This window comes from Lasioglossum baleicum, chromosome 8 (genome assembly GCF_051020765.1).
Source record: "Lasioglossum baleicum chromosome 8, iyLasBale1, whole genome shotgun sequence".
NCBI classification, from domain to species: Eukaryota; Metazoa; Arthropoda; class Insecta; order Hymenoptera; family Halictidae; genus Lasioglossum; species Lasioglossum baleicum.
The window spans coordinates 9,725,094-9,749,342 of record NC_134936.1 but is presented as its reverse complement, the minus strand read 5'-3'; the positions used below and the strand labels follow the sequence as shown (position 1 = coordinate 9,749,342).

General features: G+C 39.4%; 1 protein-coding gene across 2 annotated transcripts in view; it reads left to right on the top strand.

The window, feature by feature from the left end:
• LOC143211076 (uncharacterized) overlaps positions 1-24,249 on the top strand; it is a 269,477-nt gene that overhangs the window by 3,481 nt on the left and 241,747 nt on the right. For both annotated transcript variants that reach the window (XM_076428495.1, XM_076428497.1), the window contains exon 2: positions 2,499-2,552. In XM_076428495.1, the coding sequence (XP_076284610.1) occupies positions 2,499-2,552 (54 nt within the window). The remainder of the gene's footprint in view (positions 1-2,498; positions 2,553-24,249) is intronic.

The following is a 24,249-nucleotide window of genomic DNA, read 5'->3' as shown; positions in this document are numbered from 1 at the left end:
TATGTGTCAAATCTTGTAATCAAATTTTAAACCTCTTCCCATAGTTCAATCTTGCTGAAATGTATACACACTTGCTTCTCATGACAATAAAAGTAGAAAATCAAATATATTAAAAAAACTTTTTCAAAACCACGCTTATATTAAATAATTTTTTTCCTGTTTCTCCATAAAATACCGAATCCAGTTAAATGATTAATAATATTTTTCCCCAATATTTTAAGCAATTGATTCAAAATTTCTTCTGTTATGAAATTAGTATCGGAATAGATAGAAAAATTTATAATAATATAAATTTAAATATAATCATATGACATTAGTGACTATGAAAATAAAAGCGTAGAGCTCTAAACTACACATATTGACATAATCTTCGTGGGTGCCCCATGCTTTTATTTTTATAGTCACTAAATGTCATGATTTTATTTAAATTTATATTGAATTTTCCTATCTATTCCGACACTAATTTTATAACAGAAGAAATGTTGAACTAATCGCTTAAGATTTTGGAGAAAAATATTATTAATCATTTAACTGGATTCGGTATACCAGGAGAACCAGGAAGAAAATTATTTTCTCCTTTTTAGTGCATTTTAATATAAGCGTGGTTTTTAAAAATTCAAAATAGAATTTAATTTTAGTGTATTGGAAATAACACATTTAAAGTCTTTCACTATTTCTACTGTTATAAATTGCACACATTCTTTATAAATTCATAAAATCTGCAGTAATTGACCTTTCATTTTCGAAAGACAAATTCAACTCAATTCATAGCGGATAAAGTGTTAAATAAACATTTCCCTCTCGAAATAAACAAACTTCATAGAGATCTTGTAAAGCACTTTACCACTCAAAAGTAACGAAGTCATTCATATGCGAGTTCCTCGGGATTCCTTCTGGGAATATTTTTCAAGATCGTTTCCCTCATTCAGTTTCCTACTTGATAGTCAACAGGCCAGCCCCGTTCCCTTGATTTATCAACGTAGTTCTAATCAAGAGAGTATTCGCGCTTGCGACAGGACGCGCGACCATGGAAGCTGTATTAGTTAACCTTGTCAGATGGGTAGGTAGCTACCTTCTAGCTGGTCGTGCATGCTAAGTAGGTGCTTCGTGGGTGGTGCTCCTGACTACCACCTACAGTTGCACTCGCGAAGCACGTGGTATTCGACGATCGATCGATCGATATGCGTTCCATCCCCGAGTGATTGGAATTGCTACCCCCACTCGCGCGTTCCAGATTGTCGAACACGCCGGTCGAACGCGAGAAACCACCTCCAATTTCGATCCTCCGCTCGCCACGTGCATCATTCCACTTCGTACCTGTTCTTTTGCGCGTTCACACATCATCATTTATTTATCGGTATGCTTGCCTTCAAACGTTCATTATCTCCTTCCGCTTTTCGATCGTTAAACGATCCTTTCCCTTTCACTCCTCTCGTTCAAAGCTCGATGAAATGACTTCAAAAAATCCTGTATCAATTTTTAAGGCCTCGTTCTAAAGAGGAAGCTTCAGTCTTTAAATTTTCAAAGTTTTCACAGACGTTACAATGTATAGCATTTTCGAGCAGAAACACGTTTTCCATCCGCTGGATCATGGAAAAAATGTTGAAATAAAGTGAACTGTGGATTATGAAAATGCTTCTAGCTTTAAAATGAGACCAAAATTGCCATACGATTTTTTTTTTTACAGAATTATCCCAGTTTGAAAGTAGGAAATTTTTCTTGGTTAATTTTAAATTTGATTTTAAGTTTGATCTTGTCGAATTTTGTTGTTACTGATTTTTGTAGGCTTTCATAATTTTATAGATTTCAGAAATGATTTGTATGTAATTTGTGTAGCTATGAATTTATATATTGTATTAACAATTTGTAGAAATGGTTGGAATTATTATTAATCTAAAGGTGGTTTCAAGTTCCTTCATTCGAGAAAAAGAAATTATTAATATTTACAGCAACGATAAAAATATTGTACTTACACTTATATAATATATTGTATTAACGATTTGTAGAAATGGTTGGAATTATTATTAATCTAAAGGTGGTTTCAAGTTCCTTCATTCGAGAAGAAGAAGTTATTAATATTTACAGCAACGATAAAAATATTGTACTTACACGTGGAATATTTATTTAGATATTTAATTCAAGACTTACATTTTCTGTTGTCCAGTTTCCTGTATTACCCGTTCGAAAGATTCCGACATTCTTCCGAGCGATCCGCATAATACTAGAGAATCCGCGTGCGTTCACATTGTCAGCCACTTAGACAATGAACCGTAGATCCCACGGGTCTCGCTCGAAACCTCGATCGATTTGATTAAAATCTTTCCATTGATTTCATTCGAATCCTTGGTTCCGACATCTAGGGCGGTCCCTTTAATGACAGTATACGGAAAGGGTTGCATCGTGGGCGGTGCGTACATCTGCATTTGTTCGATTCCGCCGTTTATCCGTCTGCATGAACCCGCTATCTCCGATCTAACGATGCATTCGGTTTGTTTCAGGGTCGGAGAAGAATGGTTTCCCCAACGCTGGTGGTTCCTACGCGTGTCGATTTGGTGAGTGCTTTGTAACACTAATTAATTATCGACCTGTCCCCCAGCTAATTTTAATCACTGTTGATCGCTTGTACTTACTGCCCAATGATCTCTCATTTTTTCTTACAGAGGGTCGTCAAATTATTACGAATAATTGTATGAATAATTGTACGAATAATTGTATGAATAATTGTACGAATAATTGTATGAACAATTGTGTGAATAATTGTACGAATAATTGTACGAATAATTGTATGAATACTTGTACGAATAATTGTATGAACAATTGTATAATATGAACAATTGCATGAATAATTGTATGAATAATTGTGTGAATAATTGTACGAATAATTGTACGAATAATTGTATGAATAATTGTACGAATAATTGTACGAATAATTGTACGAATAATTGTATGAATACTTGTACGAATAATTGTATGAACAATTGTATAATATGAACAATTGTATGAATAATTGTATGAATAATTGTGTGAATAATTGTACGAATAATTGTACGAATAATTGTATGAATAATTGTACGAATAATTGTATGAATACTTGTACGAATAATTGTATGAATACTTGTATGAATAATTGCACGAATAATTGTACGAATAATTGTATGAATAATTGTATGAATAATTGTATCAATAATTGCATCATCAATAATATTATGAATCTATCAGACTTCGAATAAATAGTAGCACCAAAGTGTTCATAATAATTGGATCACTCTCTGTACACATATAAAGGGTGCGTAAAATATTTTCCAACGCAGTTGACCTTCAACTACCTTGTATGACCTTGACTTAAAACGCCCTATTAAATAGTACATAGAAAAGTAAGTCATTTTAATTTAAAAAAACGAAGTTGAAGTTACGAAGAAAACAATTAACCCTTAGCACTTGAGTGGTGACTCTGAGACCACTAAAAATTGCTGTACCATTATTCAAAATATTGTTTACATTATGAAATATGTTGGTATCTAACCAATTACTAAACACTTAATTGTTGTACAAGGTATTAAAAAAGTCATATAGAATGGAATTTTTCTAGGTTGGGAGAAATGTGTGTTTAATTTTCAAATTAAAATAGCTCCTGCTGCAAAGAATTAACATGGAATTATGCCACCCTCGTTAAGACACCCTTTACTTAGTAGGGAGTTGTTGGCAACAAAACTGAAAAATAATTCGGAGTATAAAGGATTAAAAAAGCAACTGACGTGGCCAATTAAGAGGAACTTTAGAAAATAATACAACATTAACGATTTGCTGTCTGCGCATATGCTCGTGTTATCTAACAATATAAGACGTGCACGATGCGAAATGAACTTTCGGGTCAAAGTTGAACATCGACAAAACATCGTTCGGTTACCGTGTAAATTTGCATAGCCGCTAAAAGAATCTGAGCGTAGTTTCCGTGCAGAAAATCGGTTTTCTGAGATAGAACGTCCTGGCTCGCCAGAAAACACGAGGCAGAACGTTTTCAAGGAATGGCCAGATTCGTCATCAGGAGGGTCAGTAGCAAGGAGGCTTGCGTGCAGCTAGGATATGTCGTCTTCCTCGTGAGATAACAAAGCATTCCTATCCCTTGGCCGGCATGGGGCTCGAGCGCATAGGAAAAGTTGCTCGCGTGGTTCGTGTCGTGGCTCGTTCGATTTACATAAACACGTACTCATCGATTGCCGGACCAGATTGCCCGGCGTTATTACTTCTACGACCGGTTAACTCCTCCGTAGGACCGCGAATAATCGTCGGACCCTAATCGTTTCGCTACGCGTCGACCACGACCACGGCATGTCTCGGTCAACTCGATCGATCGGTCGATCGAGAGGGAGAGAGAAAGATGCAGGATAGTTTCATGGGTGTTGATGCCACTTTATTTCGGATACGTGGCTCGGTTACGCGTGATTAGCCCTAGGAGAGTTTCATTTTCTCCCCGGATGATTGTTCGATCGGTCCGGTAGCGCATCGGTGCTCTTTGCGGTATACTTGACGATACCGTGTGGTTTTCGTAAAGAGAAAACCGAAATGAGCCATGAAGGAGGAGACACAACGCTATTTCAGAGAACAGGATGATTATTATAGCGCGTCCAGAGGCGGGGTCACTCGATGCATTATATTTTTTCATGCCAATTTGTAATTATTAAAAATACATCGCTCAAACGGTAATAATTAGATTACAAGATTATCGATATCGCTCATTAATAATTTCTTGAATTCATTGAATCCATTCCCTAAATGCATAAAATCTGCAGTCTGGTGATAATAATCCTGAAACAGCAATCTAATATTCGAAACGAAAAATCGACTGATTGAATAAAGCTTGGCAAGTTTGTTTAATTCCGACGGATAAAAACAGATTTTAAAAGGGATCTGCTAATTTCCTATTTTAAACAGCAGCGTTAAATAAACGTTCCCCAGGTCATTTGAAAGGAAAAAGTTACTTCAAGCGACTTAAGAATACATTTTCAAGGAAGTACAACATTTCTGGGACATCGTGTATAGTTAAATCTAAATGTGAATCCTGGAGCGCTAAACTATATTCACGTAATCTTCGTGGGCGCTCCACGTTTTTATTTATAGTCACTAATGTCTAAAAAATTATTTTCTCCTTTTTAGTGCATTTTAATACAAGCGTGGTTTTTTAAATATATTTTTTTATTTTCTACCGTTTAATCTTTTTTAAATGGAACGCAAGATATATTAATACTGGTATGAAATAGTAAGATATACATATAGAAATACGCGAGATAGAATGAGGGGATGACTCCGAGAGACGACGTCTCTTCGTGGAGTCCGAAATTGTCCGAAATGGAACTGAATGAACGAAACACCACACTGACTGAGCTCCTTCGGTGCGAAATGGGTCAGTGGAGTAGGGAGCGCTGGCGTGCGGAGTGGGGATCGCTGAACTCGATGACGTCCTACCGAGCGTCGCGCGACCAGCTGTGACGGTTAATATAAAAACTTTTTTTTCTCCTGAACGCACAGTTTTTTAAAAATTTCTTTTTGTAATATCGCATTGTCATCCAGTTCTGCGCTATGTTTAAAGTTTCAAATCACTAGCTCATCGGGAAGTGGTTGAAAATTCGATTACAAGATTTCACAACTCGGCAAGTAAATATAAGCGTAGTAAAAAAGATCGTCTGATTGAATAAAGAGCTTGGCAGGTACCTGTCAGCGGGAAAATCGTGTGAAAATCAGCAAGCGTGAGACTCGCCGAGCAACTGGACGCGGCCATTTCCCCGTGGACCCAATAAAGAGTACCCCACCGATCACAGTCTAATATATTCGCCGCGATCGCCACTAAACACTCCCTCGCTCGTTCTTCTACACCTAACAGAGTGAAGTGTTGGTAGCGGTTGGAAATGCTCGGTTGCTGGTCGCGGGTAGCTGACGATCGTTCGAGTTGTAACTCTTGTTGATCGACGATTATCTGTAGTAAATTGCGCCGTCTTCCTCGCGAGCGGGTACCCGTGGTACCCTAGGCTTGCCTCGCGAGTCCAGATGTAAAGCAGAATAATTGTAGTCATTACTTTGTTAAACAGGGTTTCGCCACCGCCTGTATCCCCTCCCTCTCCGAGTTTCGTCCGGTGAACGTGACGCTATAAAATTTTTAGTGCCGGGAAGAGAGGCGCACCGGTGTTATTGGTACGTTCACACACGAGCCTGTCCCGAGCCGGGGCGTCGTTAACGACATAAAATTGCAGCACTTGTGGCATTTGTTTGTCGTGGCCACCATTCGACCGAACCCGCGCACGTCCGTTTAACCAGAACGAATTGCACGACGGCCCCGCGGTAATGATAGGTATGCTAGAACGTTCCCCCGTGTACGTGTCACTTTTTTTCCCCCCACCACCCCTCGTACACCTATATACCTTCCTCCCTTCCACCCTCCCCCCCACCGCTGCATCCAGGTTTTTAGGCGATGCAACTGCACCGGCAGCTGCAGCCGAGGGATTTATCGGTCGAGCGCAGAATTTATGGAAAGTACCCGCCGAACAACATTTTGAGGGACACTGAGCTATGGATAGCTGAACAACATCCACCATGTTTTCGGCGTCACACTCAGGCGAATGAGCACTGCGATTTATGAAAGTGGCACTTGAATGGCGAACCAATGGCGAACGTGCAGCTTTATTTGAAACTCGACTTTCCGGGAAAAGTTTCACCGTTTTGCGGCTCGACGCGTTCGATCGATTCTGCTCGATCGCGGTTGCGTGGAGATTCGAGGGTATTGTAAACAGAGTTAGAGCCATTTTCGTGTGGTACTTCCGGGTGGGAGGCTGGATTGTGAATCTTTACGGCGCACAGTGGGCGAAAATGCTAATCTAGATATATTGCTGTATCGTTATTCACGATATTAATTAAATTATTCGATATGTTGGTATCTAAGAAATTACTACAGATTTAAGTATTGTACGAAGTATTGTGTCAACTTCATATCCATAAAGCGAAAATAAATTGTGTACAACGGAATTACTCTAGCCCGGAAGAAATGATTAATTTTCTAGTTAAAATAGCTCCGACTGCAAAGGGTTAGGACCCAGTAAAATACATATTATTTATGACAGAATTGAAGAGGTGGATGGATAAAGGTGTGAAGTAACAAATTGATTGTTTTCTGTAAAACAGGTTTTAGCGAGGTATGTTGTCCTTTTTTGATGAATGAAGATAATAACACAAATCAATTACAAATATATATTTTGGATCTTTTTCAAGATTTATTTGAATCGCGTCTGTAAAGTAAATATGTTATAATAATTTTAAAAACAGAAATATTGAATGATTGAATATGCGAAAGCATTTAAAAATTTATTAACAGCAAATACGATCGATAGAAGAAACATATTTATATATATATTGTTATGGTTAATCTCTATAATACAAAAAAAGATAATAATTATCTTCCTTCATCAAAAAAGGACAACATATTTTGTTAAAAACTCTTACAGAAAACAAACTTGACACCTTTATCCATCCACCCCTTCAATTGTCAATTTGATTGAATCCGACCAAAGAATTTAGAAATAACTCGCTTCACATAACTCCCAACACATTCTTTAATTCATTCAAGAAGTATGGTCAAGGTATTTCGCATGGTAGCATTAGGTAAGAGAGTCCTGTACGCATGATGAATACCAAAAAGAACGCTCCCGTGAGTTTCACAGTAAACATTTGTGTATCCTTTTCAATCACTTCTTTGATTTCGATGACGTTAAAGGATAGTCCGTGTAGCTTGATCAGTATATGCCTGTCCAGAAGATGTAGCAACGTTCATTCCTGCATTCCAATGTTACGTTACAACAGACGCAGCTTTAATGAATGTTACCTTAACGGCCTGAGGTTAAGGTCATGATCACATGAGCGCTGAGTTATAACGTACCATTAAAGTATATGCATGCAATTACAAGTTCGTTGAGTCGCATAGTTCGGCTAAGCAAAACTGAAGCTGTGAAGCGCATGCCCCGGCTAGCTGATCGATTAGATCCCATTCCTGCAAATCCTATGGGTTCACATATATGCTCAATTTTTCCCCACTACTGATCCCATCGTTTAAAAATTTTAGTCTCACAAATTTCAGGAGTAATAAAAAAAGAATTATTGAATTATTCACATAAATTTTTGGACATTTCCATTCTTTTTTAAACGAAGAAAAATCTGAAAAAGATACACATTAATAATCCCGATGAGACTCAACTAACATGATAATATAAACGCGATACTCTGAAAAGTTGAATATAAAATCGACAATTTTATGATTCTGAATTTTTTAAAATATCGACTTTGCCACCAAAAATTCTGAAATAATTCACTGTCGTGTGTGCCATTAGGTAGAATGTTCATGAATTTTTCCGCAATTTTTTGTTAAGCAGAACAGCAGAAATAGATCATGATTCATTAAACCGTGCTCGCCCTGTAACTACCCTTGTGGCAGGGGTACCGACTTGAAACTTGTCACCGAGCATTTTCTGTGGGAGTCCTATCGAATGATGGAACCAAAAATTGATTTGGTGGGACCAGAACTTAATTTCCCGCATAACATTGGTGTTGACATTGGCTGTTTAACAAAAACTAATCTCGAGTGTCACTAAATCGGTGTTGACGTTACGTTCTACCGCGATAAAAATCTTTTGAGGCTCATAAATCACGCGAGCTGATGTCCAGTGGATTGTCGGCGACTTATTAAGAGTAACTGCGGGACCTGACTCTCAAAGTAAACAGCGGCCGCGTTTCTGTCTTCCGAGATGTTATGGTCGTAACCGTATCAGACGCAACGGAATCGCATTGTCGTTCGTCGAATGGGAGCCGCAGAGGCCGATCAATTATGCCGGTCGATTCCAGGCCACGAAATGTCAAGGCTCCACCTCGATGGAATTCTAAGCCGGCCTCATCCTCGATGTCTGAATATCGGACTCCGGGGGCCTGATACATGTGTACACGTCGTATGATCGTCATTGATAATGTTATGCTCGGTGATCCCCGACTGGAATACCGATTCGATCTCCTCCTGTACCGAGAAACGCATTGGCTCGCCTGTAATTAGGCTCTCCGGAGAGGAAAGCCTCTTTCAGTTATAAGCGGATTTTTCAGGGGACAGCGATCGCGATCGGAGATTTATGCCTGTCACGAGACTCGCCGGAGAGCTCGATACTGACTATATTTATTTTAATAATGTCCCGAGAAGTATCGCTGTGTTGCATACGGATTCGCGTTATTACGTCCTTTTAGTTAGGGGGTTGATACTGTTCGCTGGAACCCGTGCAATATTTCAATCCGGTTCACAGCTTATGTCTTATTCATTTCTTTGGTGCCTAGCAGTCCTACTTCATTTGTTCCTTTCAAATTATAAGTTTATATCCACATCTCTTTGTATTCACGATAACTGATGGATTGAAAATTAATTAGTTTACAAAGTATCAATGTGAATTTTTAAAAGATAAAGGAGTTATTTTAAAACGGTCTGGTCACGTTTGGACCACCCCATATTAAGACAATCTTCAATTTTTAAAATTCGATGAAGAACTGTGTCACCCACGTGTGACAAGCATAGCAGTTCACGTGTTAAGGTACACAGCTGTACATCGATTACTTTTCGCTTAAGATTTACAATTTACAATAAAAATAAAAATTCGACAGAAGTCTGTGGAGAACTGAGAATTTGCCTGGGGTGGTTAGGAAACAGAACAGTTACCATATTGCAACCCTACAGTACTGGGGGTAAATCAATATAAATTTTTTAAAAATAAAAGAGTTCTACATCGATAACTTTTCACTTAACATTTAAAATTTACAATAAAAATAAAAATTAGAGAGAAGACTGCGAAGAACTGAGAACTTGCCTGGGGTGGTTAGGAAACAGAACAGTTACCATATTGCAACCCTACAGTACTGGGGGTAAATGAATGCGATTTTTTAAAAAAATAAAAGGGTTCTACATCGATTACTTTTCGCTTAAGATTTACAATCTATATAAATAAAAATTAAATGCTGTTCGTAGGTAAGCGCATCACTTGAGAACGGCGGGACCGATTTGGCTAATTTTTTTTTTAATTGTTCGCAATAGTCCGATTAAGGTTTTTAGGGAAGGAAAAATTGGAAAAGTCCATTCGTTCAAAAGTTGTGACGTCATTAGTGCGCTCATTGTGCGCCGCCTGTCAGGGCAACCCGTCCGGAGGATCTGGTTGCGAGGGCGTGCCATAGGCACGTCTCGGGCAGCTAGTTTACAATAAAAATAAAAATTTGACAGAAGACTGTGAAGAACTAAAAATTGCCTCGGATGGTTAGAAAACGGAACAGTTACCCCACAGTACTGTGAATATTATACACATCTCGTTCGCATACACCGAGGCATTACTGTACTTTCGCAAACCTAGCCACCCAGTCCCCAAAAGAACCCAGTCCCCAAAAGAACCCGTTCCCAGCGGAAAAAGCCTACGCCCCGAAAAGTCCCAGCTGTCGGTTCGCAAAGTAACAATGATTTTCACGGTTTGATAGTTCGGTATCGTTATCGTAGGCCACCCGTAGACCCGTGGCACCGCGAGTACGTCACGTCCCTCGCGATAATGCAGCGTACGCGGCTTGGCGGAAAGGCGAGGCCAGATGTAAGTACTCGCACGTACGCACACGCGTGTGCCAAAGTATAATAAACATAATCGCGGTAGCACGATGAGAGGAGGCCTTGGCTGTCTCCCTTCGGTCGTGGCCGGCACGCCCACCGTTGCTACCATCGTGCCGTGCAAAGAGAAAATACAGCCGTGGCAATCAACGGTTTTACACCTGAGCATCTACACGTAGGTCGAAGGCGGTCGAAGAAGGGAGCCAGAGGTTAAGGAAAGGATGGAGGAACAGACCAGATAACTTCTCAGCCTCTCCCTCTTTCCTCGTCCTCCCTCTGTTCACCTTTTCTCTGCCTCCTCTTCTTTCAATCCTCCTCTCTTCGTCCTCTTGCTTCTTCTTTATCTTGCAGCCGTTGCTTCTGATTCTCGGCAAGTTGCCTCGCCTTGCCTCGACTTGTGCATCGGGCTCGATAGGACCGAGCACGACCTACGCTGAAGGATTATCGACGGCGCATCTTTCGATACGCTCCCGTTGCCTCGACGGCTCCCGTTGCACGTCCTGGATCGATCCTGCGCTCTGCTGCTCTTTGCTACGAGTGTCCTGCCCGATGTTGCCTACCTTCCACCTAACGGTCGCTCCGTCGGGTTATCTACGCTCTAGAAGCATGATGATCGATTTCGTGGACGCTGCATGTGCGGATTATCTCCGCGATCCAGATCCTACCGGTGCCGAGGGGTCGCACAGAAAAAGTAGAGCTCGGTGGACGTTCATTTCCTCCTGCTGTAACTTCGAGCTTTATTTAGTCGTATCCGCTCGTTACCAGAGTGTGGATCTTTGAGGAAAGTAGAAAGTTCCTGCAGCCACTGCGAGAAGGAGATTAATCATTAGTGCAAGTTCCAAGAGATTGGAGTTGAAGCAAAACTATATCAATTGCTGGAGACAGGAGAGCTAAACACAAATTTCCTGCATTATTTGAAAGAGAAATAAATTACAAGAATTGGAGGGGAATAAAAATTTGTGTCAGTCATAAAAAAGAGGAATTCAATTGTTACTTTTGTGCCAATTGTAAAATGAAAATTTCCTGTATCAATTCCAAGAGACAGGAATTGTTCACAAATTTTCAGCATCATTTGTAAAAAACGAGGAATGAATTACAATCGAATTAATCACAAAGATTAAACAGGAATAAAATACAAATCGTTTGCATCAGTCGTCAGAAACAGGAATTCAATTGTTACTTTTGTGCCAATTGTAAAATAAAAATTGTTTGTACCAATTCCAAGAGACAGGAGTTAAACCCAAATTTTCTGCATCATTTGTAAAAAACGAGGAACGAATTACAATCGAATGAATTGCAAGGATTAAACAGGAATAAAATACAAATCGTTTGAATCAACACCGTCAGAAGCTCAGAAATTCAATCGTTATTTTTGTGCTAATTATAAAATAGAAATTGTTTGTATACATGTATAATATTTTCAAATATTTTGCTAGTTTGAATGCTAGTTAATAATGAGATTCTTACGACGCTGAGGAGTCAAGTACAACGGATCCCACAGACAAAGAAGGCGCACTGTATCCTTCGAGACGTATCGAGATGTATCGATGATTATCATTCGAGCGGAAGCGATCTCTCTCTTCGTGGTCACATCGACCGGGTTGACAAGCCAGCGATCGAATTTCTACGGCATTCCGAAGGGCAATTTCTACGACGTAGAATGATTTCCAGACAGATATTACACTCGCAGTATTCAAAGACAATTTTGCCTCGATAGCTGTAAATTACAGCTGATTAACTAGCAAAGCACAATTTTTTTTCACTTTTCCGATCACTTTCCATTATTAAAGATGAGACTCATATAAATAGAAATCCAATATCGATCTATTTAAAATTTTCGTTTTAAGACTCCTGTACAGAAATGATTAAAAACATTCATCAATTTATTTTAATTTGTGGTTGCATTATTAATTGGTTTATACTAGGATAACTGATCGAACTTCTCAGCAAATTATACGCATAGAACATTAAATTAATTCGTTCATTATATTTGACTTAATTAACTTCTATAATCGACATACGTGTAATAAGTTTAATTAATGTTATGCAACGATGACAATAACAATTATGCACCGACAAGATTCATGAAAGTTAATATCATCTCATTTAATAGTTCTACGTAAAACATGAGAACCATGAACCTTTTTTTAAAAAAATGTTTTAACATCGTCTTACAAGACAACAGTCAATCGGATAATCGATTAATGATTAACTGCTGAAATTTCGAAATGAAATAGGGGATCAAAACTGTATGAATACTGAAAAAAAATGTAAACTGAATTTAGGTGTATTCTCATTTGGTCTATATATGTATAATAGAAACTCTGTTTACGTGCTTTGATGTTTTTTCTCGATGATTTCTTTTTTTAATCAACGATTGACGATTAACTTCATCAATCTATTTATCCAATCGTCGATTTTTCGATGGTTTCTTTTTGTAATCAACGATTGACGATTGACTTTATCAATCGATTGAATCAATCGTCGATTTTTCGATTATTTCTTTTTTCAATCGTACACATTAATCAATCAATCATGATTAAAATTTTCATCGATTAATGCCCAACTCTGCACGCACCTAAACCCGCTCCAAAAATCGGGGACAGCAAGTGAGGCGTGTCGACCGAGTTAAAGTGGCACAGGCCATAAATCACCGGGCGTCGATAATTATATCGAATAGTTCATTAACGAATCATATACGCGGCGAGTTCCCGTGGCAGCCGCGCCGGGGTCCGGGGTAATTACACGCGTCTAATGTCAGCGATCGTTAGCCGCGTTCGATCGTTGCTTCCGCGATCCACGGTGTGCCCGAGCGATCCGTAGATTCGCCCCGCGCGTACATGCCTTTTCGACAGCGATGTAGATCTTCTGAGAAAGTTGTTCGGGTCGCGGTTATTTGATCAGAGAGCTGGTACCAACGAGTCGTTAGCTGGTACGTGCCAAGATCGAGATTCGCCCGTGTGGACACCAACACTGTTCGAGAGCTCGTGCTCCCTGTATCATCGGCATATACGTGACTCGATCGGTCTTCTCGCACCAGGGTATATATTCCCTTCGATATATAGGGTGGGGTAATAACTATTGCCACTTGAAATAACTCGATCGGATGCTGGCCCGAGAGAGCCCCAACCCTGAATGATACCCGATGCCTGCGGTGTGTGTGTGTGCCCGGTGATACCGATTTGCATGAATGGGAATTTTTTTCCTGTGATTTATAGCACGGCCCGAGTAATTGGCAACCGAGTGTGTTCCACCGTTCAACCTTGTTCGGGGGCTTTACACCGCAGCTCGATGATTTACATGTTGAAATACGAGGAGCTTTCAAATTGCCAGGAACGAGATCGGTAGAACTGGATCGACTCTACTGAATAAGTTGCACCGCTGCTGTGACTTGAAATGGCACACTGTTACTCGTGCTAGCTAGAATATTGTTCGAGGTGCTTTTATGGGGCTGGCGTTGTCGGATGTTTAACCCTTTGTGGACGAGGAGGTTGGTTTCGTGGATCCAAATACTGGGTGTGTCACCTAACGGTTGCACCTCAAGTTTCTTTGTTGTTCTCAAAGATACATTAAATGTCTTCAGGACAGAGTTGAATGGTAAATCTTATTGGATTGAATGGAAAACCGAAAAAGGAGACCTTCCATGTGCCCCCTGCACTCCGCTCACCTCCTAGGAGTGGGGACTTTTAGTATGTTTACCTCCTAACTAGTCCAAACAAAGACCCAAAGTTAAAAATTGTGTTCCCCCCAATTTCCCTCTACAACTTTTCGTTGACTGGACTAGCTTTTCATTTACAAGATTGTTATCTTGATTTTGTAGTACCTTTTTACCACTAACGACTAGTAGGTTAATTTTAATCACCACATTTCCACCAAAAATCACATAATGCTATCAACAATCGTCAATAAGCTATTTTTCCAGGCATGCATATAAAAGGAATACACGACCTGAGAGTCGCGTTGGTTGACGTTGAAATAAACTTACCCGTAAATTGACGTTGAAATAAAATAAAACACTAAACGTACCGAGCTACAAAAGCAACAGTCACGTGGTTGCCTATAAAAATCACAAGAATTAATTTAATAATTAAATTAATTCAGATAGAAATTTAAATAATTTCTCTTATGAAAGCATCTTTATAATTTTATTGATTGTGAAATAAACAAATCTAGAACCGGACATTTAACCGGTCGTGATACGTTTTGTAACAATGAATCTATAGACTATAATAGCATTTCCTGATCGAAACGTGTTATAAGAGTTGCATTCTAAAATCGGACATTTCATATATGCAACAACCTAATATAATTCTTCCTGGTCATTCGAGATCACGGACAGAGAAAACGTATAAGATTTAAAATATGAAAGCAGAATGCGCGTTTATCACGAGTGAGACTTTTAGTAAACATACTAATAGTCCTTCAGAATGTTTTCTGTATGTGTGTTTGTATTCTGAATGTTTAATGACGATTTATTTACAAACAGTATGTTTCCAAACGCGATTCCACTATGCTTTTGTCCGTGACCTTGAATGATCTTGAAGAATTATAGTCACTGAATTCGTAATGAAAGGGACTACCATTGTAGGTGTTTAAAAACGGGTGGTTAAAATATTTTGGTATCTAGTGAGCCCCATTTTTGAAATTCAACTTCTTCCTCAAGACATTTAATGTATCTTTGAAAAGAACAAAGTTATTTGGGGTACAAACGTTAGGTTAGGTGGCTCACCCTGTATATTTAAGTAAACAAGAGCATTTATAAAGATAGTAGACTTGCAGTAATTTCGATCTTTGTCAGTACTGTATAAGCTTGATCCTACACAAGGATCTACAGTGTACTAGTCAGGTAGAATCAGATAGTTTGGATACAATAGCCGATTTGATTCCACAGGTAGCTATTCAGTACACCGTACCTATTCAGTAGCAGACCATTAATTAAGACAGCAACGTTGCAAGATACTATCTAATAATATCTGTTTCATACTGGTTCATGAATTTAAATAAAATTACACATTGTGCTTTAAATGAGACGAACTATATTATATAATGGAACCCTGAGGCCTTCATTTGCAAGGTTTTTAATAAAATATTCAATGATAATTTAATGGTTATTTTGCAGGGACGTAAGTATTATGTATAGAAGTAATGACAATAATTGTCTGCCAGGCTGTAATCATTTCAGTATTATAATATTTAGGTGATTACAGTGGAGTGCACAAGTATTTTAATCGACAGCATGTGCCAGTAATACGCTAACTATAATACTTTCAGAAACAGATTAATAATACTATATTATTTATTGATACTGCTCGTTAAACAATTCTGCAGGATCTTGTATACGTCGAATACAACCTTGAAGCAATCTGTGCAATATTTTATAATTTTATGGTCATGAACTATGGAATATGTCGACGTGCAATGACTATATTAAAACATAAATTATAGTCTCTGCATCTTTTAATAACGTGTCAGCTTCTTGAGCTTCAATTTACTTGTTAACATGTCGTAACATTTAACCATTTTAACAATATTTGAAAGATTATTGTGTATCAAGAGTATTGATAATTTTCCCAAGTCGATTGTACGAGACAGAAGTTAAAAAAACTGTGTTTCCTCTTGTAATAATTTTAATAAATCAGGAGGAGTATAAAAACATCACTCAATTCTTCTAATATCATCAGAATTGTATATTTGGATAAACTTTACATTACCGGACTCAAAATTAGTACCTTTCTCCTACGAATTATGATATATTTGGTATGTAATCCAGTAGATTTGTACCCGGCGCGAGGTTGAGGACCTACGGCTTAAAGTTGAGCATTTTTTACAGTAAGCGGCGTGCGACCATCACTACAAACCAACATAGCGGCGCCTTTACCTGTCAAAAACATTGTAGATTCCTCAACTTTAAGCAAGCATAACTCCTGAACCGTTGATCCTACAGGATCGAAACTTCGATCTGGATTACATACCAAATACGTCATAATTCGTAGGAGAAGGCACAAATTTTGAGTCCGGTAAAGTAAAGAGCAGCCTTGTATTTTACCAATCCATTTTTCTCATCAATCTATAAAATCCGCAATCTAGTAATAACACGTTCGCGAATTCCCGAGACCCAACAGTTCCACAATCCCCCAAAAACCGCTAACAAAAATCCGCTCCCTAAAATCATCAGCTAAATGAACACCCTCCGTAATCAAGGATCACGAATCCGGAGGAGCAAGTCCAAAGAGCAAGTCCGAAGCCACACCCAGAGGAATCCGCATCCCGACACCGATCCTCCAAAAGGTCCACCACAAAGAGGTGCTCTGGCCGGGTGACACGCGATGTTCAGCATCGGTGTCGTATCAGGTGCGAATGATCGTGGCGTCTGGTCAAGCCCGGAAATTACCTTGTAGGACAACGAGGTATCTGGTCCGATAGAAGGAGCCAGGTCTCGATTATTTTCCCCGATAGTTATACGCGAGTGTGCCAATATACTAGAACGCGTTCGCTCGTAGCCGCGTAAGATATACGCGCGTTTGGCAGTGGCTGGCGGGGCTGTTACAGGGCAGCGGGAGCATAAGTCTATACTTATGGGCTAGGTGGTAGATATGGAGCGGTCGATAATGATCCAATATACTGGTACATCCTCGCGAAGTAATTACAATGATGAGCGAACCGCTACCATCGGCTGGCCTGCCACTCGGGCGAGCTCCTTCAGGAGGCTAGGCGTCGGGTCGGCAGGCCGGTCCTCTTCTTCTTCTTCTCCTTCTTCTTCTTTAACTCTTCCTGTTTTTCTTGTTTCCCCATAGCTATGCTTCTCTCTCTCTCTTTCTCTCAGTCTCCTTTCTCTCCCGGTTCCTCTCGTCCGCTTTATCTTCGTTCGCCTCCTCTTCTTCTTCCTAGAGGCTGCCGAGCTCTGAACCAAGCCGAGCCGCGCCGCGCCGGTACGCGCATCGCAACAAGAGCAAACATCTCTTCGGGGTCGTCACAGGGCCACGGAGTCACGGTGGATGGATCTCGAAGAGCGCTTTCTCGATCCACCGGAATTATCACGGGGGCCACCGTGGGGGTTCACTCGGCCGGAAGTGCGTCATCAGCGGGATACGTGCCCCGATCGTAACGATCCTACGGGATCCATGGACCCCCTTTGTTCGTCAGCGGCTTTTGTATCGGCTCGCTCCAGAGAGAACACTTCTCCGGTGCCGGTTTCATTGTCGGACACGATGATCTGGAGATTCGTATCGGACTCGGAGACAAAGATCGCGAAAACACCAACTGTTGTGAATCGAGATCGAAGTGCCACTCTTTTTAACCGACTTCGAAAAAGGACGAGGTTACTCAATTCGAACTGTATGTGCCTTTTTCCGCGTTTATTTTCTATGTATGTTCACCGATTACACCGAGATGGATGGACCAATCAGGACGAAACCTTCTGCATTTTATGGGTGTCTCCCGATTGGTCCTTTGAAAACAAATTTTGCATTTATTCATTCTTTGCGGTTTTTATTGCAAATAACCAATAAGACCGAAAAACCAACCTACGGTGTTCTACAAATTCTGCTCGTTCCACTAAAAAGTGTGAAATAAACGAATTTTATAAAAAATTAAACCGACTTCGAAAAAAACGCTCAAAAAATGCACTAAAAAGTATGAAATAATTTCCATTTAATTTATGTGAATACACACGAACTTAAATACGATACAATCTTTTCGGAGGCGGCGGAAAATTGAAAATTTTGCAAATGACAAATGTTGCTGATTATGATTTCATTGGAATATGGTGGACTTAGAAATCAGTAGGTGGGAAAAGAAGATACATTAATATGTGAAAGCATGTAGAAGAATTTAAGGATTTTCGTAATTTCCAGTGTCGAAAATTTTCAATTTTGCGCCACCTCCGAAAAGATTGTATTGTATTTAAGTTCGCGTGTATTCACAACAATTAAATGGAAATTATTTCATACTCTTTAGTGCGTTTTTTTGCACGGTCGATTTGTTGAACTATTCAATTGAACACCGTTTCAGCGTGCATAAAGTGCATTAGAGAAGAAGTTAAATCAATCGTCAAATTAATGGTGACTCTAGAGAAATGATCTAACAGATCAGTGATGCTGCAATGTTTTGGAACTTCTAAAAGGTAGCACATGATGGACTGCGGAGTTTATACGTTTATGACGCAAATAAATCGGTGTAATTTCATATGGCAACGACATCAGAACAATTTAAAAATGCTGTTGTATTATATTCAGCTTATTAAACATATTAAAAAAGAAAATAGCTTTCTACTTTACTCTAGTTTGTTGTAATTCAGGTAGAAATCTTCTAATTTTGTAAATTAAATTGAAAACAATGGGAATATTTGAAGAATTTAAAAATACCCTTGTATTGTTTTAAACTTTGCGAAAATATTTAGCAAAAAAATAAATGTTTGTGCAGCTCCAATATCTTACAATGAATGCAGACAAAAAATTTTTATTTTGTATAATAATCCTCTACTCACAACAAATCCAGTATATTATAACAAAAGGAGGAAGCTTTCTTGAATGTAATAAATTGGAAAAAAAATAAATTTTATATAAAAATATTATTGAGAGGAATAATATAAAAATTATGAAAATTAATAATAGTTGCTAATGACCCTATTTGGTTGGTGCAACTTTAAATATGTGTGAAAAAGGTATTAAAAATAGACAGCTGATTGGGAACGAGTTATTTGTTGCAGTTGTCACTGACTTCTCGAGAGAACGAATGAATAAATAAAAAGAGAAATATAGTTTTTGGCTACCTTGAAAAGGTGGTTGTTTTCAATTTTGGCCATGGAACACCGGTCTCCAGAGCAGAGTGCAGCGCAGCATGGCAGTGCGCGCACCGGCGAAGGTTCATTCATCGATTTTTTGCCCCCGAAGAACCTGCTGCGAGCTAGATCACTTCGCTCGCCGGGAGCTGAATAGAGGCGATACGAAGTGTCTGATTAACGTTGCTTTTTTGTTAGTAACGACCGTAGAGCGGCTCGTCACGAGCCGACGACCTCGCCCTCTTCGTTCCCTTTCCGGTCGACTCGATTATGAGCGAATATGGCTATCGAATTCTGCAACATCGCGTTACATTTACAATTCTCGCAACCGCCATGTGCCGCGGCGAGGCGGTCTCCGTGTTCCCCTGCATAATTGATCAGCTGGGATTCAAAATGTTCGGATTTTATTAAGCTCGACGATGAGCGGTCCATTATTTACTACCGCTTTTGGTTGTGCGTTTCCACAGAACCTCTGGAGGAATTCTATTGCCTCTGGATCAAACGATCTTTGGGAATTCTGCGTGGAAAGACTGTAGAGCACTGGATCTTAACCGGTGTTACGCGAAATTCCACGAAATCTATTAAATATATTTATTTCTACGCGGAATGTTTTTGTTTATTTTTTGAATCATTAATTTTGGTGTTCCGCAAATTTTTCATGTAATCAAAAGTGTTCCCTGACTTCAGAAAGGTTAAGAACCACTGCTGTAGACAATAAAGAAACAAACTATCTTGGATTGGGAACAGACATTTCTCAATTGCAATCAATTGCTCTTGGCTGTTTTTTTAACTCTGTATTCGGACATTTTTCTTAACGCTAGAACTGTCGAGTCCCAGGCGAGATTGGTGTAATAATAACAGGATTGGATTTATTCAGATTTCATAGGATTTTTACGGTGACATGAATAAAGAAGTATACTAAAAAGTTTCTCGAGAAAATATTTGTATAGTTTCGATTTCTGATGTTTTTTAATACGTGGACCACCAAATAATCACTCCGAAAAATCATACACAATTAACTTATTTAATACTGGAGCTACGAGGCTCGTGAAACGACGAAGTTGCATATTTTTCAATTTACGGTTTCTGAAATCGTAAAAATTCATGGGCAATCATTCAATAAATTTATCTCTTCAGACATATATCATGATAATAATCGCAGTAAATTTTAATAAATACGACCTTGTTACTCTTTTAAAGTAACCTAAAATAGTCCCCGTTAGTGCTCCGTTGGATACTAACAATAAGATAACCAAAACAGTAAATTTAAGATATCGATAAGTACATCAAAATATTGATCGTCAATGTTTTACGCATAATAGCTGGAACCTTGTCAAATCGTTTTATGCACGACCATCGTTTCACGTACTACAATTTTGAGCAACGTTATCCAATAATTATCTATGTGGAATAATTAGAATGAAACGGCTAAAAACTTACGTGGAGTATACGTCTGTCATTGTAAGATACATTAAGTTATTTATTCGCATAACTAACGACTTGAATGCGATTTCAATAATTCCGATAACATTAGTATTCTCTGCCAAGAGTAACAAGACCAAGTACTTCAGACAAGTAGAATAAAATACATTGTAACACGTACTTTCTTTTTTATTTAATGCAGTTTGAATCTTCAGGCAGAGATTATTCTGCCGCATTGTAAATCGTAATGAAATCGAAGAAGATAACAACTTGAGAAATATATCTACATTTAAAAAATTCATTGTATATACATTGCAAATTGAAATACTTCTAACCTAACAAAATTGTTGAAAATGGCTGTACGTGTCTCTTAAAGCAACGTTTCTTACGTATATTGTTGGAACGGCGTGCTTTGTCGATGTCGAGGATTCTAAGGTTGTCAAGTCGGAGTAAAGTGACGGTTGCGACGCCACTGTAAGTGCATCCGAGGCACAAGAGCACGCATAACGTAGATGCAACGCTCCGCAGCTCCGGATCGCCGAGGGCGCGCTTCTCCGCAAGAAACGGAGGTGAAGGGGGCACGCCAGGGACCATGAAGAGGGGCCTGAAGAGAGCTAGGGGAAGAGGTCGACCGGGATAAACATCTGAGCCCCGCCCGGCACCCGAGGCTGCACCTTTTGTTGCTCTTCTTCATCGTCTCTCTTCTCCTTCCTCCTCTTCTTCTTCTTCTTCTGGTGGAACCTTTTGCCCGTTGTACCCTCTCTTCTTCTTCTTCCTCCTCTTCTTCTTCTAGCCCCCTCTCTTCTTACCATCTACACTTTGCCATTTCGCTGCCATTATTGATCACCGATGCGGCTCGCTAGTGTCGATACGCAGCATTTCACACATCTCGCGTTTTATGGCGTTACGCCTCTATCTGGTTTTCCTTAATTGTATCCCCTTTATTCGGGGTTGATTAACATTCCTGTTCTAGACTAGTGTTGAGTAATTGTGATTCGATTATGCGATTGGAACAGTGGGGGTTACGAAGTGCTGCAAGTTCTGCTGGAGGGGAGCCTTGATTTTAATAGTTCCGGAACTTCCAACTTCGTGGAACTCCGAACCATTTTATTATAGCTACGTTCACAGCTTTGATTAATCATTTTTGAAAATATATTTTTAAAGATGTTCCTTGTACGTTAATCCTTCTGATATCTCCAATGCGACAGCCATTTATTAGTTTAATAGTAGCTAATAATAGTAATTAGTAGCTGATAAACATTGCCTTGTGAAAATAAAAACCTAGGATTTATTCTAAACAGAAATTTCCTTAATGATTTCATCAACTAAAATGATCACATGGATATTTTTAAATTCTTTCAATTGCATTTTACTAATTTTTCTAAATATATTAACAAAACTAATTACAAATCAATTTAGTCACGTTTTCAAACCTCTCAATTCTGATGACTTAATGAAAATAATTTCGTACAAATGGAAAGTGTGCCCAAAATTGCATCAATATTTTTTATCAGTTTTCCGAATATGCATATTCCGGTTTCGGTTGAGAAACGAGGCCGCGTCAGAACCGTGTAAAAACTAAATTGCACACCGAACGGCCATCTCGCCGCACGAATCAACAAACACTCGGAATCCCATCTGGCCGGGAGCCTCGACAAATAACACTCTGATCGATCCGCTCCGCTAGATCAAATTAGAAATCCATCAGAAAGCTGTTTTTGCCGCGGAATAGCTGCATCGAACGAGGCTACGTTTATCGGCCCCGACCCCGGCAATATCAGCACAGTCGGTCTTTGGATTTGTACCACTTACCGCCGATAACAAGAGCCTTTCTGATTAAAGTTTATTGCCTCCGCGGTGTATCAGATAAGGGCTTCCGTGTTTCTTGTCCCGAGATCATCGGGGGAGCGCCATTGAGAAAACGGTTCCCGCTTTCAGCGTCCTAGACCTGGAAATACTCGCTACCTTGAAGAACGACGTGGACGTACCTACAACTCCAAATCAGAGGAACAAAACAAAAAGAAATTAAAAACAAGAATTCTGGTTGACCTTGATACATTTGTTCAAGAAATCTGCACCTGTTGAGCTCGTGTAGAGAAACATTAGCTCTAAAAAGAAAGAAATATGGTATATAAGATTAAACTAAACAAAATTCATTTGCGAGTACAGTAGAACCTCGCTCGTTGTATACTAGCGACTCCTTAGAAGTTCTATGAACTCGTGGTGGGGATTGTGATGGCCACGTAAGCGAGCACGGAGTAAGAAGGTGGGGGAACCCATCGCGTGATTCGTTGCCTCTTTCGTTGCACAACGAGCGAGGTACTACTGCACTGGTTTCAACAGATTAACCCTACCACAATCCCACTCGTAAATATGAAATTTGTTGAACTTCTTTTGAACATTTGGGTTTGTAATCTCACAACATACTCCGAAAAGTACCCTAACAAATTTGAACTGAATTTGTAGGAAGATTCCAGTATGGTACTTTCTAGTCTGAGGAAACAGTACAACACTTCAGGGTCGAGTTTCTCGCTGGACAGATGATTCGTCCGTACCTTTGTAAAATAAGTAGAACAGTGGAGGTCGAAGAGGATGGATGGATGCGAAAAGTGGGGAACAGATTGCATGATTGGTTGCCTCTTTCGTTGCACAACGAGCGGGGTACTACTGCACTGGTTTCAATAGCTTATCCCTATCACAAACCCACTCGAAACTGTACACTGATTTTTGTAAATCAATTGTAAATATGAAATTTGTTGAACTTCTTTTGAACATTTGGGTTTGTAATCTCACAACATACTCCGAAAAGTACCCTAACAAATTTGAACCGAATTTGTAGGAAGATTCCAGTATGGTACTTTCTAGTCTGAGGAAACAGTACAACACTTCAGGGTCGAGTTTCTCGCTGGACAGATGATTCGTCCGTACCTTTGTAAAATAAGTAGAACGGTGGAGGTCGAAGAGGATGGATGGATGAGAAAAGTGGGGAACAGATTGCATGATTGGTTGCCTCTTTCGTTGCACAACGAGCGGGGTACTACTGCATATTCTCGTACTGCAAGACAATTATAAATATGAAATTTCTGTAACTTCTTTTGAACATTTGTAACCTAATCAATTTTAACTGAGGACTACTTTTATATATAGTCTGAGGAAACAGTATACCACTTCAGGGTCAAGTGTCTCGCTGTACAGGTGATTTGCTCGTACCCTTGTAAAATAAGTAGAACAGCGGAGGTCGAAGAGGATGGACGGGAAATTCGTGAGAAAATCCCGAGGACTTTCCCAGGAAAGTTCAGCGGAGCGAGGCTCGCGGCCAGCGCCGTAAGAATAGGGGAAAGAAAGCCAGAACGGAATAAAGAGTGAAAGAGGGATCGGGCACGCACGTTGCACA